At 33.1% G+C, this 26,201-nt stretch overlaps 1 protein-coding gene and 1 pseudogene across 3 annotated transcripts in view; one reads left to right on the top strand and one right to left on the bottom strand.

Annotated features, from left to right (window-relative positions):
• The window catches only part of LOC149548023 (rhomboid-like protein 14, mitochondrial), a 73,263-nt gene extending 71,318 nt beyond the window's left edge, over positions 1-1,945 (top strand). For 2 of the 3 annotated variants that reach the window (XM_089792042.1, XM_089792041.1), the window contains one exon: positions 960-1,945. In XM_089792042.1, the coding sequence (XP_089648168.1) occupies positions 960-1,804 (845 nt within the window). In that variant the 3' untranslated portion in view covers positions 1,805-1,945. The remainder of the gene's footprint in view (positions 1-959) is intronic. The other variant, XM_089792040.1, reaches the window with a different exon arrangement.
• Positions 1,946-6,298: 4,353 nt separating this feature from the next.
• Positions 6,299-26,201, bottom strand: part of LOC149548022 (putative xyloglucan endotransglucosylase/hydrolase protein 10 pseudogene) — a 105,918-nt pseudogene continuing 86,015 nt past the window's right edge.

Raw genomic sequence — 26,201 nt, 5'->3', positions numbered from 1 at the left:
GTGTTTGATCTCCTGCATCATGGCGACCTGTTGAATAATCTGGTAATAACTCACAAAAGAGTTTCCTCATTTTTACGAGTTTAATCAAACAAAAATGTTTACCCACTCAGGCAGAATACTGCTTCTACATTTAATATCTAAGTTACAACATTCGCTCTAGGAAGGCAAAATTCGAAATTCGATTCCTCCAAATTTGTAGTCGGTTTAAATTCATTTCACATTCGCCTTTTTATTGGAAAATTCGCTGTGGGTTCTGCATTTCAAACCCTGCTCGAATTTGAAAGAATTTGGTGCAAATTTGGCAGAGGAAAATGAGCCCAAGCGGAATTTGGTGCGACTTCCAAGTGAATTTGGAAAAATGCCAAAAACGTTTTCACTTTTCAACATTTAAAAAAAGTATTTTTGGGCTTCTTTCAACCTAAAAATCTTTAATAAAGTGTATGCAGCATTAAAAAACCATCGTATGAACTGGTTTGCATATATATATATATATATATATATATATATATATATATATATATATATTTTGGTAATATCTTGTACGGACGAACCCAAATCTAACCCGAACCCAGCCCAAAAAAAATTGATCGAATTTCAAACCCGAATGTCGAACCTGCATACGAACTAGAGTCTGAACTGGCAACTTAATTTAATATGATTGCATAGTTGTATTATCTTATTTATTTTTCCATGGCACAACATAATTTTCTGCAGCTGCACAACAAAATCTTAAAAATCTGCATTCATATACCTTTTTGTCTAAAGTTGTTTTATGTTGCCTCACTGTGTTCAATGATATTTGATTCCATACCTAGTAAACTAATTTTTGACTTTCTGTTGTTTGGACCTTTCTGAATAATTGTTTGGCATACATACTAGTTGTTTCTTGCAAGTCATCACTAGTCCTATTTTTATTGATAACCTACTCATGATACTGTATTGCTTCTAATTGTGACTAGGACATGACTTAAGTTTTACCCAGTTAACAAAGGTCAGCTTGCAGGTTATGGACATTAAGCAGTGGTGGGCCTTCTTATTTTATCATCACACGCACAAGAGGCATTTAGTCTATAATGTACTTTCAATCCTTTGGAAAGGTATTCTGTTGGAAGGGTGCATAGGAAGCAGGCAGTTTTCCTTGTTGATTTTAGCATTGATATCCACGTATGATGGATTAATTATCTCAATAAGACTACTCTGGGGATTTTTGGCTGGATCAGAAATATGTTTCTCCTTATGCCATGCTGGCATATCAGGGTTACTTTTTGCCTTGAACTTTCCTCTAAACACCAATTCTGAAATCTGTAAATCAATTATACCTGCTTCTTTCCAAAACCTTAAGACAGTAACTCTTTTGATAGTCCATGCACTGGAAATTGCTGTTCTATATTCCTTATGTCCAGGGCTCCCATTTTATGGTCCTATTTGTGGTGCCCTAGCTGGGGTTCTGTATTCACATAAACCTCAGCTATACAGAAATTGGAATTCATTGTTTTTAAGTGGAAGGTGGCTATGTTCCACCCCTAAAATTGGCGGGACCTTTGATACACAACAGCTTCCTGGAACCGTACAAATGGTTTGGAGCTGTTCTGCTTGCACATATGACAACTCAGTTACATCTAACCCAGATGTGTGTTCTATATGTGAGAATTCGAGATTTGAGACAAAAGCGAAAAGATCAGCTGACTTGCAAGTGATTCCAAACAAGGCGGGTTTGGTCTGGAACTGCCCAACATGTACTTATGAAAATGGTGTATTCTTTCTTGCTTGTGAGATTTGTGAGAGACCTCGTCCTGTTTTATAGCAACAAAAAAGTTAAACCATATTGATTCATCCAATTGTTTTCCTTATTCGTCCCAATCTCTGGGAAACAAATCCTTTACACCTCTAAATATACCAGCTTGTAAATGAAATTAAGTTTAAATGCCTCCTTATTGATGCTGTATTTTTTGTCAGAAAGTCAATTTTGATTAAGAATGAGCATACAACATGACTATTTAAAATGGATTTGTTGACTGCCAAGTACATCCTGAAGTCAATGCGAGAAAGAATGAATATGCAGAATTTATTATTATTATGTTTCTCTTCTCTGTTTTGCAAACTAAGCTCGAAGCCCTACTGCTGCAAAAATTAGAAATCTTGCCAGAGGTGATTCTCAGAAATGGAATCAAACAGTGTACAAGTACCATGCAAACAAATGAAGTTACAGTAACAAAGTTTTAAGTCTTCATACCCAGATTTCATGAGGTGAAAGAGGAAATTGGATGCTACTTTATAAGCAGGGCAGCAGGGAACAATGCAGACATGTATGCAGCAGATGAAAATGTTTTGGTTAGAACTACATACCCTAATAACATATACATAATGCAGATATTAGGTGAACTGTGTGGAGAAAATATAAATAAAAATAATCACAGTGAGAAGGATTTTTGCATAGCATTTGTGCATGTTAACACAAACAATTGAATCCATGTTTAAAAGAAAATTGAAGGTTTTATATGTTTTCCATGAGAAAATGTAGAGTTTTCCATTTTGCTGAACAGTGTAGTTTTGTGAGTATTTTGGATGTGTTTGCATGTGTGATTTACAAGGGTTTTGGTGTTTGTAAAAAAAACTAGATATTCAAAGTGCAATGGATGGTTATTTTGCAACTGAAGTTACTTAATTGGCTATTCAAAATTGTCTTTTAATAAAAAATGACATTTTAGATGCAAGTTTCAAATGTTCAAGTGTACATGTCTTATATTCAATCATGATATGTGTGTATTGAACAACAAAATCAGCCAACTAGCAGTGTTGTAACTAAAATCATGGCATGGATTCTTATTTATATATACCAATCAATGTGTACAAGATTTAGTTTGATGTTTACAAATACAAAATGCAATTGCAATTCATGAACGACAAAGCCAAATGCATGATAATAACATAAATCCATAATTACGTGAACAAAATGAATATGAATATAGTACAATTATAGAATGGTGAATACACTTTGGGTAAGAAAAATGAATAAGAACTAGATTATAAATTTCTATAAAATACATCAAGAGATGTTATTTTCTAGATGTCTACATTTTAGGGCTAATATGATTTAAAACCCCAAGAAGAATATTTCTAGGTGTAATGTATATATATTATTAAATATATAAAATCTAGTAGCATTTACAACACAACTTGGAAGATATTAATTGTACTAGAACTAAGGTTAGGGCTATGTTTTTTTCTTAATATTAGGGTTTCAAATTATGGTTTATAAGGACTTAGGGTGTAGGATTAGGATTATAGGTAGGACCATGATTAGTTTTAGGGTTTGTATTATGGTTATGGTCAGGGTTTTGATTAGGGTTAAGATAAGTGTTTGTGTTTATCCCGTCATTATGATTGGGTTTGAGATTTGTGTATGGGTTATGATCTTGTTTAGGGTTAGGGTTTAATGCTTGGATTTAGTATTTAGGTTTGAGATTAGTGTTTAGGGTTTAGAGTTAGGGCTAAGGTTACAATAATGGTTAATATTATGGTTGGGTAAGGGTTTATAATTAGGATTAGGGTTTAGGATTTAGGATTAGTAATATCTTTAGTATGAGGGTTTATATTATGAGTACCATCATGGTTAAGCTTAGCATTTAAGGTTTTGCATTAGGATTATAGCTTGGATTATGATTAGGTTTTAGGATTTACAGTACAATTAGTACTACTTAAGATTCAAGATTTAGAGTTAGGCTTAGGGATTAGGATTAGGACTATGATTAGGGTTATGGCTAGGTTTAGGGTTTATATCATGATTGGAATTATGGTTAAGATTAGCATTTAGGGTTAGTGTAAAGTTGAGGGTTTATATTCATGTAATGGTAAGGTTCTGAGTTTGAGTTTTGTTTTTGCTTACGACAATGATTTTGATCAGGGCTAAGGTTTGTTCTTTAGGTTAGGTTTTAAGGCTAAGGCTAGGGTTGTGGTTTACAATTTAGAGTTTATATTGTGGTTAAGATTAGGATTTACATAATGATAAGTGTCATTGTTAGGGTTTGGGGTGAGGGTTAAGATTATCATTAGTATTAAGATTAGAGTTAGGATTAGGTAATTTAGTTTACATAATGGTTATGATAAGGGTCTTGGTTAGGGTTAGGAATTAGGGTTATAGTTCGAGTTAGGTCAAGTAGGGTTTTCTAGTTAAGATAGTTGTTATGATAATATTTTGTGTCGATGTTAGTAGTATGGAAAGAATTAGGGGTTTGATTAAGATTAGTGTTAGGGTTTGAATTTGGATTTATGGGTTACAATTAAGATTAGAGGGGTTAGGGTTTAGATCACAGTTAGTATTATGGTTACAATTAGGATTTTAAATAGGGCTAGGGTTAGGATAATGTTATTATTTATACTAGTCATAAGGGAGGACTATTGTATTGGCTTGTGCACTATTAATCAATCATTTTCCACCAATCATAACAATATATTATTATTTTCAAATAAACATCTTTCTACTAAAGCTAAAATTTATGGTTCTTTATTTTTCTATTTATTTATCTCTAATATCATTGGTTTAAATGAATGTCTTATAAGGTCACTTTTTAAGGATACACAAAATCATTCTATAAGAAAGTTCATTTTTCATTAGAAACTTTTTAGTTTTAAAGGTTGACTATGTTGATAATAATGGGTTTCAACATAGGAACTTCTATTTTTATGGAGATTACCATAACAACTCATTTCTGCAACATTATGCATAACATTTTCTTTTTAACGTAAAAGCCTCTATTAACTACATTTAATATATGCAAAGTATTTGTAGATTTTTCATATTTTATGAAACACAAGTTAAGGTTAAGTATAATTACAATCAACTTTTATTAGCAAATTTCAAATTTCAAATTTGTTTAGTTTATTTGGATTTTTTTAAAGCAATATCAATTTTCTTAGATTAACATTTTTCTATGTTCATTTAAATTTATTTTAGTTTTGATTTAATGGTTGGGCCAAGTAGCTCTTAGATTAGAAGTCATATTAAATGTCCTCAAGTTACCTCTCAATTCATTGTTCCTTCCACTTGAAAGTGTGATCCATTTTTTACTATATTTTAAAAATATTTTTGTAATGTGATATCTTACTTTCATGGCATCCTATTGTTTGATTTTGTGTTAATAAATCATTCAAATTTAATATCCAATGAATTTTAGTTAATAGACAAACTTAATTGTGTCTATTTTAATTTTGAAAATGTTTTTAATAAGTTAATGTAAATTATCTCTTTGATAAACCATTAATTATCTTACTTTTTAAAAATAAAATGTTCTAATTTTCATTCTTATACTATAATATTATAAAACTAGTGATGATGTTGAAATTTTGTTCTCTTCTCTTAATGTAATATTTCTTTCTAAAAAAAATAAAAAATTGTATAATAGATTATAATTTTAAAAATATTTTTAGTTAATATTATAATGACATGTAATTGCATATCCAATGCCTCTGAAATTAATTTAAAATCAATGTATTAAATCTTGTTGAAAAATACTATATTATAATGTACCACTTATTTTGTAAGGTAAATAAAAATTAAGTTGTCTTTGACATTTGGTTGTGTTGGTAAACAGGTTTGTCACAATAAAATTTGCCTAATGGAGTGTGTGGCAAATCATTCACAATAGTTGGATAGGCCCTTGATATGCGGCCTTCCTCTGCGTTTAGAGGGGCAGCTCCCTCATATGATATAATTTTTAAAGGGGTTTCAAATAAAGAATCTAAAACTTCAAAGATCAAGAGAAAGTCATTCAAGATGAATGCACCACACGCCCTCACAACCTTCTTGAGTAAACAAGAACGATAACAAAAGTGATCAAGAACTACACTTGAAAGCAACCAGTATTACCAAACACATTCATTATTCATAAACACTCGCACAATACCATGAGAATATCTACTACAACAAATAACAATTTTGATTTTAGAATAAGAAACCCAAAACACATCTCATTTCATTTCCTTGCACCAAGAAGATAATAGAGATTTTTCGATTTCAAAGATAAAAACTATACATACTTTCCAAAATTTATCTCTTGATCAAAATTTTAGCATAGTGTTCCCTTATTTTAAAACTAAAAAGTCCCCCTTTTACAAAGCCAAAAGGAGTCCTTATATAGACATAGAGGTTAATAACTACCTCTCTATGGTTAATAACCACCTCCCAAATACGTGATTTGGGTGAGGTTAATTAACCTCAACAAAATTAACCTTAAATGACAATGACCACAATTTGAAATGTATGGCTTTGAAGATGTCTTCATAAGCTCGAATCATTTACTTAATATTTGTGAACCATGGTATAGTTGCAGTCCTTAATATTAGAGAAAGTGCATTCCATGTGAGTAACATCAGAAATAGTAGTGTTGATTATCTTATTATCGGTGCAATAATCATAGATAGGATAATTAATCCTTGCTCATTCAAGCTTTCCCTTCAATGAATCATCCAGAGTACTATGTGTCCTTTTGTTCCACCAATTTTGGGCACTTTTAGACTTGCAAAACCTTCAATTTCCTTTCCATGGGCACACTTGCACACTAAAAATTTCTAAACGAAGCAACAAAAGGACTTCCATTCCAATCTATTTTAACTTTTTCACCTTGAGTAGCCCAATTATCCCCATTCCATATAGTTGCATATACTCCCATGGGTTGCCTTCTAGGAAATGCAATACCCTTATTTGCATAATTCTTGTGTACTCTAATGGGTACATCATCTACATAAAATATGATATAGTAGATGTTCTAGAAGATAGAGTATTTTTTATAATCTTGGGCAGGATCAAACCAAAGGTTTATAAGCTCCCTTCTGCTATCAATTCCATCTCCAAATATATTTGTCTACACAATGATTGGCTCTCCTGAAACATTCCCCAGAAACTCAAAGCCCAGTTCATCACGGTTGGGCTAGTCTGAGGCTAAATAGAATGCAACCACTGTGCCAACTGAGTTACCAGGAATGAGCTTGATTTCCATTTCAATCTTTCTAAACAGAAACATGTCATTGTAACTAAATCCCGACCCAGAATCTTGGGTCAAAACCAGCTGATTCTCCAATCCATCATTCCGAATCTTAACACTGGCTGGTGACCATGTAATGTAAAGATCTTTGCTAAAATTCAATGTTTTGGCAGCTTTTGCTATCACTAATTCAGTTTATGGTCGATAAGGTGATCAACACGGTTTTCCTTCAATTTGAATAAAATCTAAAAACCTACTTTCACTTGATGCCCCATTTGTTATCGGTGTGAGGAAGTAATTTTTGATGTAGTCATTTCCTCCAAGAGTAATCTACATGAGATCTTGAGCAACAAGTTTGTCAATTGCAGCAACACCAAGTATCTGCACCCTAGTTTTATATTGAACAAAATTCTGGAGCTATCATGGCATATTGATAATATTTGCAAATTGCACTCCAGTATCATTTAGAATCCCATAGCACCATTGAGCAAGGCATCCCCATTAAGTGCAGGACTCAAATATGGTAGCGCAGATTCTATCCCCGACTTCATCCATGACTTGGTGTGTCCAACCTGATTTGATGACCATGCCCATTAATTCCAATGAGATGGCATATCCAAGGGTATTCCATAAAAGATAAATCAATAGCCAAACACCATAATATGTTCCGTCAAAGCTGGAGGTGAAGTTTGAATCATGGTGTCGTGCTTTCCATTATGACCAATAGCATTCATCATTGGAGATTATCATGCCATGGGCTAAGAATAGAGATATTCTACCAAATAGTTCACGTATGGTATTGACACAGTGAACATCACAATACTAATGATTCAACTTCATTTACTTCACTGATGCACAAGCAGAGAGGAAATAACGAGCAATTTGCTTGAGACTCACTTCTTTTCCTCACATATTCCTGTAGGCATTTTATTCAACATCTAGACGTGAATTTCAGTTTGAGTTCAGTCCACGACCACACGTCCCCTCAGAGAATTTTCCCAAACACCTGCAGGGCCTCGTTAGTGTACCCTTTTCTGTCCATACCTTGCAATCAACGCCTTCCAGGACACCGTATCTGGCTCAAGAATTTTTTCAAACATGTATTGTGTATCCTACAAGCTTTAACATTTCCCATATCGCATAAATGTCTACCACTCTGAATTCTCCTTGAGGTAATGTTCCATTTTTATCAAAAGCAATTGCTTCTATCCTTCTCAAGGCTTCTAGAAAGTTTCCACCTTGATGAGGAGGCCAATCTTGGCAGCTTGTGCCAAACCAAAAGCTGTGGCAACTGGAGTTGATATGACCAAGGCACTGGGACAAGCAGTCACTAGGAGCACTAAAGATAAGTAGAGCCAATGCTGTTCATTTTGCCTTTGGATCAAAGCTGCCATTGTGTTGGTAACTGCTCTCTCCCCCTATGGATATGATTCAGCCCATCCCAGCCGGCAGGTTTGACATACTCAGGTGCTACTCTTGGTGTTAAACTTTGCATTGAGGTAGCTTTCTCCTCCCAACACAGGGGTTCTTTCTTCGTTCCAATAGCAATACTATGAAGTTTTGTGAAAGTGTTGCTACTAGTGGACATCCTACTATTCCTCAACAATTCTTAGCAAACAATCTGCCTTCCTCATCCAATTCCATTTGGTGTTCAACATGATGATCTTCTTGCTTCCAATTCTTGACCTTAATCAGCTAAACAGAGAGGTTAATGATTGTCTTAAAGAGGTTAAGAAATACACTCTTTTGGAGAGGTTAATTAACCTACTCCAAAATGCGTAATTCAGAAGTTATCATTAACTTGTTTGAGAGGTTAATGGTTATGTGTTTTTGGAGAGGTTAATTAACCTACTCCAAAATGCGCAATTTGAAACTTATCATTAACCTATTTGAGAGGTTAATGGTTACTGATAAACTTGAAAATGCGTAATTTGGGTCTCTCCATTAACCTGTGATAACTTGGGGCTCAAAATCAGATTTTAAAAATTTCAAGTGTTGGGAGGAGCTGGGAACGAGCCGGAGACATGAAGATTTAGAAACTCACAAAAACTCAGGGTTGAAATGACTATTCCAATGATTAAAATAGGACGTATTTCACACATAACCAGGGGATTAACAAGTTCAAAAATTGAAACACTTTATTACCAAGTAACAGGTTGTTAATGAAACTATGTTTTGTCCAAATTGTTTCTTAGTTTTTATCCAACAAATGTCTATATTACAAATTGTAATAGTTGCATTTACCAACTCTTACTACAATTAATTGATATTTATAAATTACGAAATTAAAATTATTTATAAAAATGAAATACAACTAATAATTAAATATAGATATTGGAAAATTAAGGTAATGTCAAAATATAATATTATTCAATTGTATCATAAAATTCTCATTCATTAATTACAAGGAATTTGAACAAATTGTCTCTTTTGAATACAAGACATTGGTCTTAGAATACTAATGCTATAGTTGCTATTATAAGTACAATATATAATTACAAATTCAAATGGACACATGTACTTGCCACTATGTGGCACTTGTTCAATATAATTAATTGGGATATTGTTATGTTTATGAATAACATGATATGTTAAAAAGAAAATTAAAGCTTTTGTATTGTTCATATACACTAGATGTCAACAATTTAAGATTTAAATTCTTCTTGAAAAAATAAAGCTAAAATTTGAAAGTGCACTAGATGGTTATTTTGTACCTTGTGTAGTTGAATGGCTATTAATACCCTTCTAATTAAATATGGCATTTTGAAAGTCTAATAAGTTTCAAATGCTAGATTGTACATATCTTATACTATACTGAATCACAATATAAGTGTATTGAGCAACAAAATCAACCAACTAGTATGGCTGTAACTAAAACCATAGCATGTTTTCTTATTTTTTATTTATATTTCAAGCCAAAAAGTACATCAATGATAATTGGAACCAACCAATGTGTATAATATTAAATTTTATGTTTGCATATACAAAGTGTGATTCATAAATGACAAAGCAAAATATATGATAATTCATAATTAGGGGAGCAAAATGAATAAGAATAAACTAGTACAAGCAAAGGAAGTTAAATACACCCCCTTGTATAATTTGAATGTGATCAATAGTTATGAGTAGACTTTGCAAAATATATGATAATTCATATTAGGGGAGCAAAATGAATAAGAATAAACTAGTACAAGCAAAGGAAGTTAAATACATCCCTCTATATAATTTGAATGTGATCAGTAATTATGAGTAGACTTTGCAATATTTTCCATGCAAATATGATATGGTCTCCATTAGTCATTATTAGTATGAAGTAAGAGTTCAATAGTTGATCCCAATAAAGAAGAATGTTACATCAGTAAGGAAATCAATCTTTGTACTTACCATAGATCTTGTGTTAGTCTCTCTAGCAAAACCACCACAAGTTAAAGAGCATTCCAGCAACCAAATGAGCCCTAAGTTAAAGAGTTGTAATACTCACTTATGTAGATGCTCAGAGAGTGAACATTTTGGAGCCATCGAATGCGAAGGACATGCAACATTTGGTTGATAACTAGCTAAGAATGGCCACAACGGGCACCATAGGGAGATGGAGCAATGTGGTGGCCTTGTTTCTCACTGTCTCCTTCCACATCACTATAGAGATCTATGCCCTACATAATATTAATGATTCCCATGTCTAAAGCGAAGTAGGCCCCTCGTTCATTTGATCATTCATTGTTCTTCTCCTAGTGGGGGCCTCCTCCCTCATTAGTCTTGGTTGATGCTTGTTAAACTGTACAAACCCACTAATACAAATCAGTCTTAAATAAGTTTAAACATCATGAAATAATTATTTATAATTATCCATTGATATATTGAGGTCACATGTGGATGTTTCAACTAAGTAATCACTATAGTGGTTATTCTGAGGAATAGGCTGAAATATGCCCTGACATATCGCAAAGTCATTGCTATTGTAATGCAATGACTCATTATTCAGCTTTGCGATTATTCACATCCAGGATTTTGCTAGGCGAGAATATGTTTATCATTGGAAAGGGCACAAAGCCTTAGGTATCCTTACCAAAGGGCAAAGGTGGCAAGTTGTCTATCATTGAAGAAACCAAGAAACGTTATTCAACTCCAACTATTGCTACTTGATTTTGGTAGCTAGAATATCTTATTACTATGAAGATACCCAAACATTGATCATATTGACAAGATCTAGGATGTAGTGTAGTCCTATGTACAATTTTGAGGTCTTCCCTGAAAATTTGAATTTGAATTATTTTTAGGCTTGTTTTGTATTAGCATTAGTTGTACTCGTAAACCTTTTTTTTTTCCAAAATCATGTTATGGCTCTTGCATGGAGGATGCATGTGAATTGTTTAATTATGTTGTTAAATTATCAAGCTTACTTTCAATTGGTTTGTAAAGCCTAACATTGTACATAAATTTTGATAGGTTTTGATTTATGGATTAGATTTTCATGGTAAAGTGAACATGTTTAACATTTTGTTAAAACTGAATAGGGAAACTTTAAGTTAACTTGTTGAGCCAGTGAAATTTTTCATCAATATTAGTGCTAAAATGTTGACAAATGATATTCAAATATTATTTTGAGTTGTTATCTACAAAAACTAGAAGTTCACATATATTTTGGGAAACAAATGGGAGATTTCCCACACCCTCCTGCATGGTGAGGAAGCTAGGACCTAATTTAATATCCTTCATAGGGGTTTCAACTTGTGTAATAGTTGTTTATTGAACTAGTTGAGGGAATAGTTAGACTTAGTTGAATCTAAAATTGTGTCTTATGATGTCACCTAACAAGTTTTAATGATAAAAAAGGCTTCAAGCTTGTAAGCCGTTTGTTTGATTGTTTAGAGCTTTATTATCTGAACACTATTTAAGATAATCATGAAATTGTTGTAAATAGGAATGAAGGATATTAAAGCTTTAATTTATACTAAATATGTTGAATAATGCTGGGAAATCCTTTCTTTGGTGTCTAAGCACTAAATAATTCGATGGCTTTTGTAACTATTGTCAAGCATATAATAAATTTGCTATTTAGAATTGTACCTTTATAAGTTGATTCTTTTGTTTCAGTATCTTAATATGACTACTAATTATTCTCACAATCAATTTTTTAATGGTTTTCAAAGTCATGATTGATCCTAAGATCATGATTTGTGGAGCCCTTAAATTTTGTCAGGTTTTCTTTGATCGGGAAACTCATTGTGGTGATTTGGGAAGCCCTTTACTTTCTCATTTTTTGATGTTGTGATGATCAAACCCTAAGGCCTTCTTCATGAATTTAGTTTGCATTCTATTTGTTTCAGATTGTGGTGATCTCATCTTTGGTTCTACTTAGTATCTGGGTCATTGATGGATCTTGCTAATTATTCAAGGATTCATGGTCTCATTGCTAGGACTAGAATGACACTTGCTCTTGTAGTTGCTCTTCTCACCCTTGTGATTCTGTTGCAACATCTGCACAAGAAGCTAGAAGAGAGAGCTAGAAGTGCAAAAGAGATGAAATCTCACTTTATAAGAGTATTATTCATTAAAATGAGACTGATTTCCATGACCAACTTTGCATGACTAGAACAACCTTCTTCCGTCTATCCACTATTCTTTGGTAGAAATGAAGCATTGGAGATTCTTGCAACATCATGTTAGAAGAAAAAGTAGTCATGTTCCTCCATACACTTGGTCACAATTTGAGGAATCATAGGATTGCTCATAATTTTGGTCACTTAGGAGAGACAGTTAGCAGATACTTCCACAAGGTTTTAAGGGCCTTATTAGCACTCCATGTTGACCATATGTTGCTCGGTACCCCAAACACTTCTAAAATTCCTGGGAAGGATTGTTTTGATCCCTACTTCAAGGTACCTTTCCAATTGACACATATTTGTTATGTTTATTATAAATTATAATAATACAAATTTGACTACAAATTCACAATCTGTCCTTTCCTATTGGCACATATTTGTTATGTTGATTATAAATCATAATAATAAAAATTTGACTAAAAATTCACAATCTGTAGGATTGTATTGGGGCAATAGATGAGACCCATATACTAGTTACTATTGATGTGGATAACCAAGCTAAATATCTCAATACAAAGACAACTTTTCATGGAATGTTATGGGTGTGTGGTCTTTTGATTATAAGTTCCAATACATTCTTCCTAGTTGGGAAAGATCTCTAGTAGATAGTCGTGTTCTTGCTTCTGCTCTATCGAGATTAGATCCACTGGTAGTTCCCCTAGAATGTGGAATAAACTTGTAAATGTTTTGTTCCTTTGATTTTACAAGATACATTTCAAGGTTAGATCAATATATTTTTTGTGCGTTTGTGTAGGTGAATTTTATTTTGTTGATGCGGGATATCCAAATGTACTCAGATTTATCGCCCCTTATCGATGAACACAATACCATATAAAGGATTTTTGTAGAGATAATTTTATTAACTCTCCACGAGAACTATTTACATCGATACTCTTCTATTCAAAATACAATAGAGCATACATTTGGCATTCTGAAGAAACATTTTCCTATCTTGAGCTATGCAACATCTTATCAAATCATGACACAACCTAAGGTTCTCTTAGCATGTTGTATCTATTGAATACAATTGATTAATTGTGTATTGTCTTTGATGTTACAAAAAATGTCATATCATCACCAGGTTAGTATATGTCGAGCTCACTCGGGCATTGAAGACAATTTTCTATGTCTGCCGAGCATTCCAAAGTTTGCCTAGTTTAGAAGATTGTATCTACTGAGTTCACTCAAGTGTTAAAGGAAAGTTTGTGAAAGTTCAGTGTTAACCGAGTTAACTCAATTAATGAAGGAAATGTTGGATGGAACCAATGTTAACCGAGCTCACTTGACTACCAAAGGAACTTTTCAAATATGCAGTGTTGACCAAGTTCACTTGGTTACATAGGAAAATTGATTTTGAGCTAGTGTCTACTGAGTAGGGCTGACTAACGAAGGATTTTCTTGCTTTGGCATATTGAGTTCAATTGATTTATTTGTTGGTTCTAGCTGATTGAGAAGATGAATATTAATTATTCTAAGTTATATTCAAGCTGACTTGACAATATGAAAGATATAAATATAAGGTCAAGTTGAGGATTAGAATTAAAAGTGTGATAGTGGAACATAATTGAATATTTGATGATGTTAAGAGGAAGTGAATTGGAAGGATAACTAGAATATCCTTGTTGAGATGAAAAGATACATTCGATCATAAAGGATCAAGTATACAAGCCAAAATTGAGATCTGTAATAAAAAATTCAGTTGCATTAGGAATCATGTCATCTCGTTGTTACTCTTAGACCATTGTAGCAGTGATCTAAATCTCTTAATAGAGTTGGCTTAATAGATATTTGTAAATCCTCTAACAAGGTCACTCCTAATAAGGTGATTAAATCCTCTATTAGGGTCACACATAAGTGTGTTTTGTAGCCTTGAATAGGGTTGGCTTCTAATAGGGCTCACTTTAGAAGAGTGAAAATTAATAACTAGATGCAATTGGTAGTTTTTTTCAAATTGGTTTTCCACATTAAATCTTGGTGTCAAGTGTGTTCATGATATCTCCTTTATGTATTTGCAACTAAGTTAAAGTAATATTAATCATAGATAGTATCTTAAGGATTTTTATGTTATGCATTTTACCAAGCTATTTCAATGTTTACCGATTTACAACATTTTTTAGTGTGTTTGCTGAGCATCAGAAGAGTTAAGTTTTTACAGAGTTGTTTTATACTGACATCTAAGGGTTCTAGGATTTATTTTAGTTGTAACTAATTCACCCCTCCCCTCTCAGTTACTCCTCTTATATTTCCAACAATTAGTATCAAAGCGTTTGGTTCTTGCAGAGAAGGTTTTAAGGACCAAAGTTAAAGATCAAAATGTCTTACAGAAGAGAGATTCCCAAGTTGAACCAAGATGTTTGTTGAGCATCAGAAGAGTTAAGTTTTTACAGAGTTGTTTTGTACTGACATCTAAGGGTTCTGGAATTTATTTTAGTGTTAATTGATTCACCCATCCCCTCTTAGTTACTCCTCTTATATTTCCAAAAATTAGTATTAGAATGTTTGGTTCTTGCAGAGAAGGTTTTAAGGACCAAAGCTAAAGATCAGAATATCTTACAGAAGAGAGATTAATTCCCAAGTTGAACTGAGACAACTTTGTAGCATGGCAAGGACTTATGAGGTTACATCTAGAAACTATCACTGATTTAGGTTGTAAGCATCTTGACACTGAATATAAGACTGGTACTGGAACATTATCAATTGAAGATATTGCTAAAAAGAAAAATCATAACATCATGACAATTGACATTGCTTCTACTCTTAATTATGCTGAATTTGATGAAGTCAAAAATTGTACTACAACTTATGATGTCTAGATTAAACTAAAAGATATCTATGGAGGAGATGATAATGTAAGAAGAGCTAATGCTAAAAGTCTTAGAGGACAATTTGATCAGATGAAGATGAGAGAAGATGAATACATTGTAAAATATGTTGAGAGAATTAAAGCAAGTGTGACTGCAATTAAAGCATCTAGAGAAGACATTGCGGACAAAAAAAATGTGAGCAATGTACTCTGAACCCTTCTTCCTATCTATGTAATTAGAGTGTCTACTATTCAAGAAATGAGATGTGATCCAAATAGCAAAATATCTTTGGATGCTCTAGTTGGAAGATTGATAGTTTTTGAGTTGGATAACTATGATAACTATGTTCCTAGTTCCAAAGGTATTGAGTTTGCATTTGAAGCCAAACTCTCACTCAAGAAAAAAGAGTAAGAAATCAAAGGCCAATCAATTAGGAAGTGAAGAAGATGAAGAAAGTTTAGAAAGTGATCTTGAAGTTGTTGAAGCTCTACTTGTAAGGAAATATTACAAAGGAAGAGGAAAGTACAAATGTAAGATATGTCTAATCTATTTCTCTTGTGAAGAAGTTGGTCACATTGCTGCAAGGTGCCCAAACAAAGAAGACAAGGATGAAAAGAAAAGAAATAAGTACAAAGGCAAGATGAAATTCAAAAACTACAAGGACTAAAAGGACAAAGGTTAGAAATCTTGTTTTATAGCTAAAGATTCTGATAACAATGAAGATGAATCTAATGATGGAGATAAAATAACACTTATCTTTCATATTAGCAAAAATAAGACATAGATTATTGATAGTGGTTGCTCACATCATATGACTAAAGATAAAACAAAGTTTGAGCACATGAAATATGTTGATGGTGGTAGTGTGAGATTTGGAAACAATGAACCTTGTTGCATAAAAAGAAAATGGTGTATCTGATTAACCAATGAACTCATATGTGACAACGCTTATTGGGTTGAAGGAAATAAACACAATCTACTGAGTGTGGCACATTTGAATAACATTGGATTCAAGGTAGAATTTATGAATGGGAAGGCCAAATTTTTGGATGGAAAAGGAAATATGGTTGGATCTTGCAAACAAACAAAACATAATCTATTCTATCTAGATCTCAATGAAAGCTCATGTTTTATTGCTCAAGTAGAAGAAAGCTGGTTATGGAACAAAATATTAGGTTGTGTGAATTTTGATAACATGGTTAGGATAAGAAAAAATAGAAGAGCAAGAGGTATTCCTAGCTTGAGGAAACCTGATATGAGTCTATGCAAAAATTGTCAAATTGGTAAGATGGGAAAGACTAGTTTCAAAAGCAAGAACTATCATTCTAAAGAAGTCTTAGAGCTTGTACATATAGTTTTATGTGGACCTATTAGAATAGAGAGTTACAATGGAGATAAATTATTCATTCTTTTTGTTGATGATTATTCTAGAATGATGACTGTAATGTATCTAAAAGAAAAATATGAAGCTTTTCAAAAATTCAAGTGGTATCTGGCAAGACTAGAAAAGAAAACTGGAAAGAAGCTGAAATTTTTAACATCAAATAGAGGTGGTGAATTCAATTCCAATGAATTCTGCATATAAAAAAGGAATTTAGAGACAAGTATCAACCCCTGGTACTCCTCAACAGAATGGTATAGATGAGAGAAGGAGTAAATCCATCATGGATTGTGCAAGAACATTGATGATAGAAAGAAATGTTGCAATCAAATACTAGAAGGAAGTAATGAGTACTGCAGTGCATACCTTGAACAGAGTATAGTGGATGAAAGACTCAAATCAAACTCCTTATGAACTATGGTATGGCTACCACCCTAATGTAAGTTACTTGAAAGTATTTAGCAACAAATTTTATATTTTGAAAGAATCTAGGAAAGGTAAATTTGCTATCGAAGGTGATGAAGGCCCTTTCCTAGGATACTCCTACATAAGTAAAACATACAAATGTTTAAATTTATCTACTCATAAAATCATAGAAAGTGCACATGTGAGAATTGATGAGTTTGCATAAAAGAGTGAAGAAGAAAGAAACAAAGAGCCTGAGGATTATAGAAGATTTGTTTACTACGAACTTGATACTCTACCAAATCTATCTGGAAGAAAGGATGCCTCACCTCCTGAGCCACCAAAATCACCAACAGCTACCAAATTTTCAATCAGTGCAACTTGAGTCATAGTCTAAAGGACCTGAGTCGTAGTCAAAAGCTACTGAGCTACTACAAGAGCAATATGAGTCTAATGGACCCGAGTCATAGATAGTGGGACTCGAGCTTAATACTGAAGTTCATGATGAAATCAATGGAACAAACTCCAAATCCAAAGTACCTGTGCTAGAAAGATATGTTAGAAGGCATCATGCACTTGACTAGATCACTAGAGACAAATCAGATGAAACAATGACAAGAAACAAATTGAAAGGTACATGTTTACTTGCTAAATTACATAGAAATGTTAAATATGCTTTGGATAAGGAAAGTTGGATTCAAGAAACGGATGAAGAAATATAATAGATAGAGAAGAACAAAACTTGGACTCTTGTTCCTAGACTCAAGGATAAAAATGTAATTGGCACAAAATGGGTATTCATAAATAAGCTAAATGAAGATGGAGAAGTTTCCAAAAATAAAGCAAGGTTAATGTGTAAAGGTTATTCTTAGGAAGAAGGTATTGATTATGGTGAAACTTTTTCTCTTGTTGCAAGATTAGAAGGTGTTAGAACTTTACTAGCATATGTAATACATAGAGGATTGAAAGTTTATCAAATGGATGAAAAATCTACATTCTTGAATGGAATTCTCGATGAGGAAGTCTGCATATAACAACCTGAAGGTTTTGTAGATCCTAGCAAAAGAGATACGGTCTATAAATTGCACAAAACATGATATGGTCTCAAGAAAAATCCTTGAGCTTGGTATGAAAAAATTCATAACTACTTGGTACAGATTGGTTTTCAAAGAACAAATAATAACAGTAGTCTGTATATCAAAGAAGGACTAGACAAGAAGATTGTGTTGGTAGTAATATTTGTTAACGATACTTTATTTACAGGAAATGATGAATTATGCAAGGAATTTTTAGAAGAAATGAGTAAAGAATTTGAGATGTCTATGTTTGGAGAGATAAAATTCTTTGTTGAATTGTAGATCCAGTAGAAGAAAGATGGTGTCTACATTACTCAATCTAAATATATCAAGGAGATACTAAAGAAATTTGGAATGAAAGACTTAAGACTAGTTGGAACCCCTATGTCTACTAGACATAAGCTTTTCAAAAATGATAATTCCAAAGAGGTAGATCAGACCACATATAGATCAATGATTGAAAAATTGCAATATGTAGTGCGTACAAGGCTTGATATTGCATTAGCAATCTATATGGTGGCAAGAAGGTACTAAAGAATATGGTTTATTGTACAAAATAGGAGGCAATTTGGATTTAAAAGTATTCACAGATGTTGATTGGGAAGGAAGCATTGATGACAGTGGTGGAGCATTCTTTCTTCATAAAAGACTAGTGTCTTGGACATGCAAGAAACATAATTGTATTTCTCAGTCCACAACAGAAGCAAAATATGTGGCAACAACAATTAATTGTTCTAATAATGTTTGGTTCAAACAACTATTGGCAAGTATGAAGATATAAATCAAGGATCCAGTGGCTATTTACTGTGATAACACCAATGCAATTAATATATCAAAGAATCCAATGATGCATACCAAAACAAAACACATTGCTATAAAATATCATTTTTTGAGTGAATTGGTACAAGATAAAGAAGTTAGATTGGAATATGTAAATACTAAAGAACATATTGTAGACATATTCACCAAGTCATTACCTAAGGATGCATTTCTATATCTAAGAGTTAAGTTAGGGATCATTCCCCTATTTGAATCTCACTAAATAAAGCCTAGTGATGCATCATCCAGAGCATGTTGAAGATCAATTAGTTGGTGTAGTATTGAAAAAGGGCATATTGCAAATGAATCAGTACATAAGATGCATTTATATTCACTAAACATTGTCTTTGACATGAGATGTCAAAGAGGGAGAAGTTTGCTGTGATATCTCATAGAGAATTTGTAAAGATAAAGAGTAAAAGATGTCAAAAAGGGAGAATGAACTTGGTCTAATATCTAAGACAGAGTTTTCTATCAGAAGTAGATGCTAAAGACAATTCTCTAACAAAGGGAGAAATTAAAGGTAGAAGGAGTTCAAACTAATAGAGGTAGTTCTCATGGATGAGAATCAGAATGAAACTAAGGATATGTTCCTTACTCTCTAAAAATTTCATTGCATTATGACATGTTTTCTTGCCATCAATGCCAAAGAGGGAGCTTGTTGAATACAATTGATTAATTGTGTATTGTCTTTGATGTTACACAAAATGTCATATCATCACCAGTTAGTATATGTTGAGCTCACTTAGGCATTGAAGATAGTTTTTTGTGTCTATAGAGCATTCCAGAATTTTCTTAGTTTAGAAGACAATATCTATAGAGTTCACTTGGGTGTCAAAGGAAAGTTTGTGAAAGTTGAGTGTTAATTGAGCTCAATTGGTTAATGCAAGAAATGTTGGATGAAATTAGTGTTAACTGAGCTCAGTTGGCTACCAAAAGAACTTTGTGAAAATGTAGTGTTGACCAAGTTCACTTGGTTAACACAAGGAAATCATTTCTAAGTTAGTGTCTACCGAGCATGGTTGACTAACAAAGGATTTTCTTGTTTTGGCATATTAAGTTCAATTGATTTATCTATTGGTTCTAGCTGACTAAGAAGATGAATATTAATTGTTCTAAGTTATATTCAAGCTGACTTGAAAATATGAAAGATATAAATATAAGGTCAAGTTGAGGATTAGAAAGTGTGTGATAGTGGAACATAATTGAAGATTTGATGATGTCAAGAGGAAGTGAATTAGAAGGATAAGAAAAATATCCTTGTTGAGATGAAAAGATACATTCAATCATAAATGATCAATGATACAGGCCAAACTTGAGATATGTAATCAACAATTTAGTTGCATCAGAAATCAGGTCATCTCATTGTTACTCATTAACCATTGTAGCAATGATCTAAATCTCTTAACAGAGTTGGCTTAACAACTATTTGTAAACCCTCTTACAAGGTGGCATTTCTATTGAATTGTCTAAAGACCTCTAACAAGGCCACTCCTAATAGAGTGATTAAATCCTCTAATAGGATCACATGTACCAGTGTGTTTTGTAACCTTTAACATGATTGGCTACTAAAAGGTCTCACTTCAGAAGAGTGAAAATTAGTAACTAGTTGCAATTGGTGTTTTGTTCCAAATTGGGTTTCCACATTAAATCCTAGTGTCAAGTGTGTTCATGCTATTTATTTTATGTGTTTGTAGCTAAGTTAAAGTAATATTAATCACAAATAATATCTTAAGGATTTTCATGTTATGCATTTATCGAGCTATTCTAGTGTTTACCGAGTTACAACATTTTTCTGTGTGTTTTTCGAGCATCAACATTGTTTTGTACTAACATCTAAAGGATCTAGGATTTATCTTAGTGGTAACTAATTCACCCCTCCCCTCTTAGTTATTCCTCTTATATTTCCAATAGTATCTTGCACAATTTTATTATGATAGATGACGACATTCCTTCTGAAGTTGAAATCAAAGATGATGAGCCTGAGGGGATAAATGTACCAATACTTGAGACATATGGGATGACTCAACGAGATAGAGATGATTGGGGAAACTTCCAAGATGAAATAGCTTAGAAGATGTGGCAAGACTATAGATCTCAAGCATAGTTCTAGTGTAAACATTACATTTTGTTGTCGAATATATATTGGAAAATATTTTAAATATATATCTTAACACTTGTATGGTATTTGAATGAATGAATGATGTGTGGCATTTTAATCATTTCTATGGTTGTTAAAGATGAATGAATGAATGCATTTTTTTATCAGCATACTTGGTGTTTGTTATGGTTGTCTATGTGGGTTTAGCTTTGATGAAAAACCCATATAGACTTATTGTACATTATAGAGTTATTGATACCCTATAGATTTATGTTTACATAAGTATCTTAATTTCTGTATTTTCTAGTGCCAACTCACTTGGATTGGCAATGAAAGAAAAAGTCACTTGCATTATTATTTTAAACCTCCATGATTAGATAGTTACTCTTTAAATAGGTTTGATTTTAAAAAGTAGTAGAAAGCATTAGTGGGCAACATCAATATGGTAATAATATAAAGATGAAGTCGAACTAAAGTTTAACAGTGGTAGAAAGAATCTCCATTAATGATGCACTAGATTAAGAGGTTGAGTTTATTGACTTGAAAATATTGTGGAAAGATTAGAGAATCAAATAATATATAAAGTATAATGAAGAGTGTTCATGCTAGTAGATGAAGACTTATGTTGTGACATTGTGATATTATTAATTACTCTAAAAAAATGTTGTTTAATTATAAAAAGGAAAGAATAAATTCAGATTGCATTGGTGAACTAATTAACATTTTAGATCATGTTATCCATCATTCTAATATAAGAAAGGATTAGAAGATGTAAGTATTGAGTTGTTCAATTTAGTTCTATCATTAACACTAGTTCTATTAGATTTCCACAATCCATAATATGATCTGAAAATCTACACATTCAATTTCTAAAGTTAAAATTGTGTTGTCATTAACATTTTAGATCACACCCATCAGAATATAAAAGGGGGCAAAAAGATGTATGATTGTAAGTAATCATCATCAAAATGAGAGAGGGATAGAAGATGTAAGGTTGTAAGTTATAGGTGATTTAAAATAGAATAGAGGCTCAAAAGAGGTGGAAAGAAGTTCCATAGACATAATAGTTCTAAAAAACAAGAAAAATTACTCTTCTAAAATGAAGCAAAGAGAAGTGTTCATAAGAAAATGACATGTTGCATACTTTTCTGCACTATCAGATAGTTGTGTTCCACAATAGCAATGTGTTTTCCCACAAGACAATAAAAATAGTTGTTTAATATATGTCATATTGCAATCCTAAGAGATGGAATTTGGCATTCATTCCCTTTCTCTGTAGTGGAATCAAATGAAACAATATTCTTCTAACACTTTTTGTCAAACAATTAGAGTTGTCATTTTTAAGTTTACATTTATCCTATATTAAATTTCATGTAGCTTGCATTAATGATAATTTCTACATTGACAGAGTCATATAGGAAATTCACCCAAGATTTTATTGAGTTTGCATTTTCCTTGAAATCTCCACAAGTTGTGGTTGGCTATGAACATATCTAAAATTGATACAATCTTGTATAGATATGGAAAATTCAATTCCAAATTTCCTTCTTCTTAGTCTGGATAAAGAAGCCTTCGATGTCATCTATGTTTCCACATCTTGATACAAGTAACCATCCCATATGTAAATTGGTTTAAGGCTGCAGTTTTAGTGTGAGCAATGAACACAATGATAAAAATTCTCCCTTCTTATACTTATATATATATATATATATATATATATATATATATATATATATATATATATATATATATATATATATATGTAAGATTAAGAATACAATTGTTTGGCGGTTATAATAACCCTTTCCTTTGGTTATTTGTCAGTCTTGATCTTCTATGAAGCTTTTGAAACTTCCAAAATTATTAGCATCTCAGTCTTTTAGATAATCTTTCTATTCAGAGGATGAAGTTCTAAACCAACTTTGTTGTTTAATATCTATCATATTTCAGTCCTAAGAGATGGAATTTGGCATTCATTGACTAATATATTTCTATGGATAGTTATGTCAAGATCTTTTGTTCGTGATGGATTGATAATGCTTATGGAGCTGTAGATCTTTATATTGTATCTATTTTTTAATAGATGATATTAGATATAAAAATGATTGTACTCAAACATAAAATTGTAGTTTATTGTAAACTGGGTACAGTTCGTAGGGTCCCTCCTTCACAATGGGATTTCCTTTGAAAATGCATGTGATATTAGCAAAAATGTGTGACACAACATCCATTTTTTGTGCTTGAAATTACAACTTTGTCGTTCAAACATGAAACCAACCCCTTCCACTGTACTCTATGAATAACCTAGGTTTTCGTGTAAGGATATTTTCAGTTTAAAGTTTCAAAATATTTGTAATTTAACGGGTACTTTTGTTCCCATAACTAAAGAAGTAAGAAATTTATACTTGTAACTAATGAAGCCCCCTAGGAATGTAGGCTTGTTACTAACAAAGTCAGAAATATATGCTTAAGTATTTTTTACCCCTTTATGTTATGTTCATTAGCATGGCTCAAGAAATGAAAGTCAACAATGCACCTTGTTCTACAAATAGGGTACCATGGACTAGAGATGTGAAGCACAAATTCCTTGAGTTTCTTCGAGAGAAAGTCCATCTTGGTTGAAAAGGTGAAGGAAACTTCAAAAAAGAAGCTTGGACCTACATTGAAAGGTGGTTCAATGATGAACTAAAGGAAAATTTGACCAAGGATAATTTTAAGAATAAATTGAAAACTTGGAACTTGAGATTTAAAGTAATGAAAGATTTTTTTTTGGAAAAAGAGGGGTAAAAATTTATTAAGTTACAAAAAGGAGCTCTATCTTGCCACAAGTTCATCAAATTCTTGCACCGTCTCAAAGGGAAGTTGCCCACTATCTATAATATTCCATCCTAGAGCATGAATAGAAGCCCATCTGGCCAAACAATTAGCAGCTCCATTTCATTCATGGGGAATGTAAGTAAACCCAATGAACTCAAGAGAGGTACAAAAGAGAAGAGTTTGATTAACAGTAGTGGCTAGATGCCAACTAACACCCTCAAGCTCCTATGAGGAAAGCAAGTTCACCACCACTTGGGAGTCAGATTGACAGATAATCTTGCACCATCCCTGCAAACATCATTGTTCCACATCATATCAAATGGCTAGAGCCTCCATGAGATTATTAGTGTAATCACCCTTGTGCACAGAGAAAAAGAATTTAACATCACCAGAACTACGAAGAGCCATTCCCCTAATACTAGCAGGGCCTAAATTCCCTCAGGAAGAACCATTAGTGCTAATTTTTAGAACTCCATGGGGAGGAGTCCAATGCCCATCCTAATTCACCCATCCTTCCTCTATTGTTGAGGCTGCCTGGGTACTCTTTGATACCATTGAGCTGTAACCACCTGAAGATGAAAATTGAGGCAATTGCATATAGCAAGATCAATCAGATCCATACCCCCATCTAGTGCACACTTCGCTTGAATAGTTTCCTAAAGAGAACGTCAGATCTTCCACCAAATATGCATAACACCATTCCAAACATCTTGGAAGATTTGATGATTCCTCTCCAACCAAATATGCCAGAGAATGAACAATGAGCCAGCAATCCAAGCAACATGGAGAGGAGAAGACTTGAAGGTAGCACTGCCCAAGTAAGCCCAAAAATTAGGCAAAGAGGAAGCATTCCTGCAAGAGCAACCCCAAGCACTCCACCAAAGGTGACATAGATGAGTAGAAAAAGAAAAATGGAAGAATAGATGGGAGACAGACTCCTCCCCATTACCACACAAAACATATTAAGAGGGGCCTTGAAATCCATGTTTACAAAGATTATCCCACATAAGACAATAGTTGTGAGCCACTAGCCACATGAAAAAATTGCACTTGGACCAAGAAACTCTATTACAAACTTACTTCCACTAAGGGACCTTAGCATCCTTGAATAATTGTCTAGTTATCTCCTGATGCCCAACATAGATATGATATTTACTAGACAAGGTACCTCCCCAACCCAAAACATCTAGTCCTAGAAAAGAGGAACACTCCCTAGAGGTCAAAGTCTGAGAAAGTTCCCAACAATCCACCTATGTGCCTCTAAGAGGCCAATTAGAAGAGTGCTTCCATCTATAACCAATAATAGGTCCCAATTGATAAGGAATCTTGTAATGAGCCACTTTATCCCATCCGGTAGCATGAAAATAATCATAGAGAGTTTGAAGATGAGGATACATGTATAATATGGATGGGAATCCATCCCAAGCATCAGACCAAAACAAAGCCTAAGAGCCTCCCTTACATATCTAGAACAAACCTCTCTTGACTAACACAACACCAGTCTTTAGAGTATGCTAGACCATAGAGCCACAAAATTCAAGAGGAAGTGCAAAAATAGAGCAAGGATGAACACCAAAAAAATATTTATGGGTGATAATATAAGCCCAAAGTTGATGTTGTCCAAAGCACCATTGCCAATAAAGCTTAGCAGCCAATGCTTGACTACTCAAGAGAGCTGATTGAAGACCAAGACCACCCTCCTTTTTAGGCCTACAAATAGTCTCCTAGCTAATCAAACTCCATTTAATGCTATACAAATTACCACTCCAAAGGAATTGCTAAGAAAGAGCATCAAACTCCTTGAGAAAGTAAATAGGAGCAACCTGAACCATGCTTCTATAAGTAGGAAGAGGTTGAATAATAGATTAAAGAAGAGTAACCTAAGCAGTAGTAGAAAGCCATCTATGAGTCCAATGATTTACTTATCCTAAAGCTTGGTAATCACATTTTCCTAGAAGAGTAATGGTTGCCTAGAAATAGCAATTGGGATGCCAAGGTAAGTCAAAGGAAGTGACCCAATCTGAAACTGCAGGATATCAACAATCCTTTGTTGAATAGAATCAAGAGTGTTTAGAAAGTAAATGAAATATTTGTGTTCATTAACATTTTGGTCTGAAGCTTCCAAATAAATATCTAGAGCATGTCAAAAGGCTTCAGCTTCCTTGATCCTAGTAAACCCGCAAGAGCAAAATCATCAACAAATTGAAGGTGAGAA

The sequence above is a fragment of the Cupressus sempervirens genome, chromosome 7, assembly GCF_028749045.1.
Source record: "Cupressus sempervirens isolate cs-2001-9-10 chromosome 7, ASM2874904v1, whole genome shotgun sequence".
Taxonomy (NCBI): domain Eukaryota; kingdom Viridiplantae; phylum Streptophyta; class Pinopsida; order Cupressales; family Cupressaceae; genus Cupressus; species Cupressus sempervirens.
The sequence above is the reverse complement of the archived record's forward strand: the minus strand, read 5'-3'. Positions and strand labels throughout refer to the sequence as shown.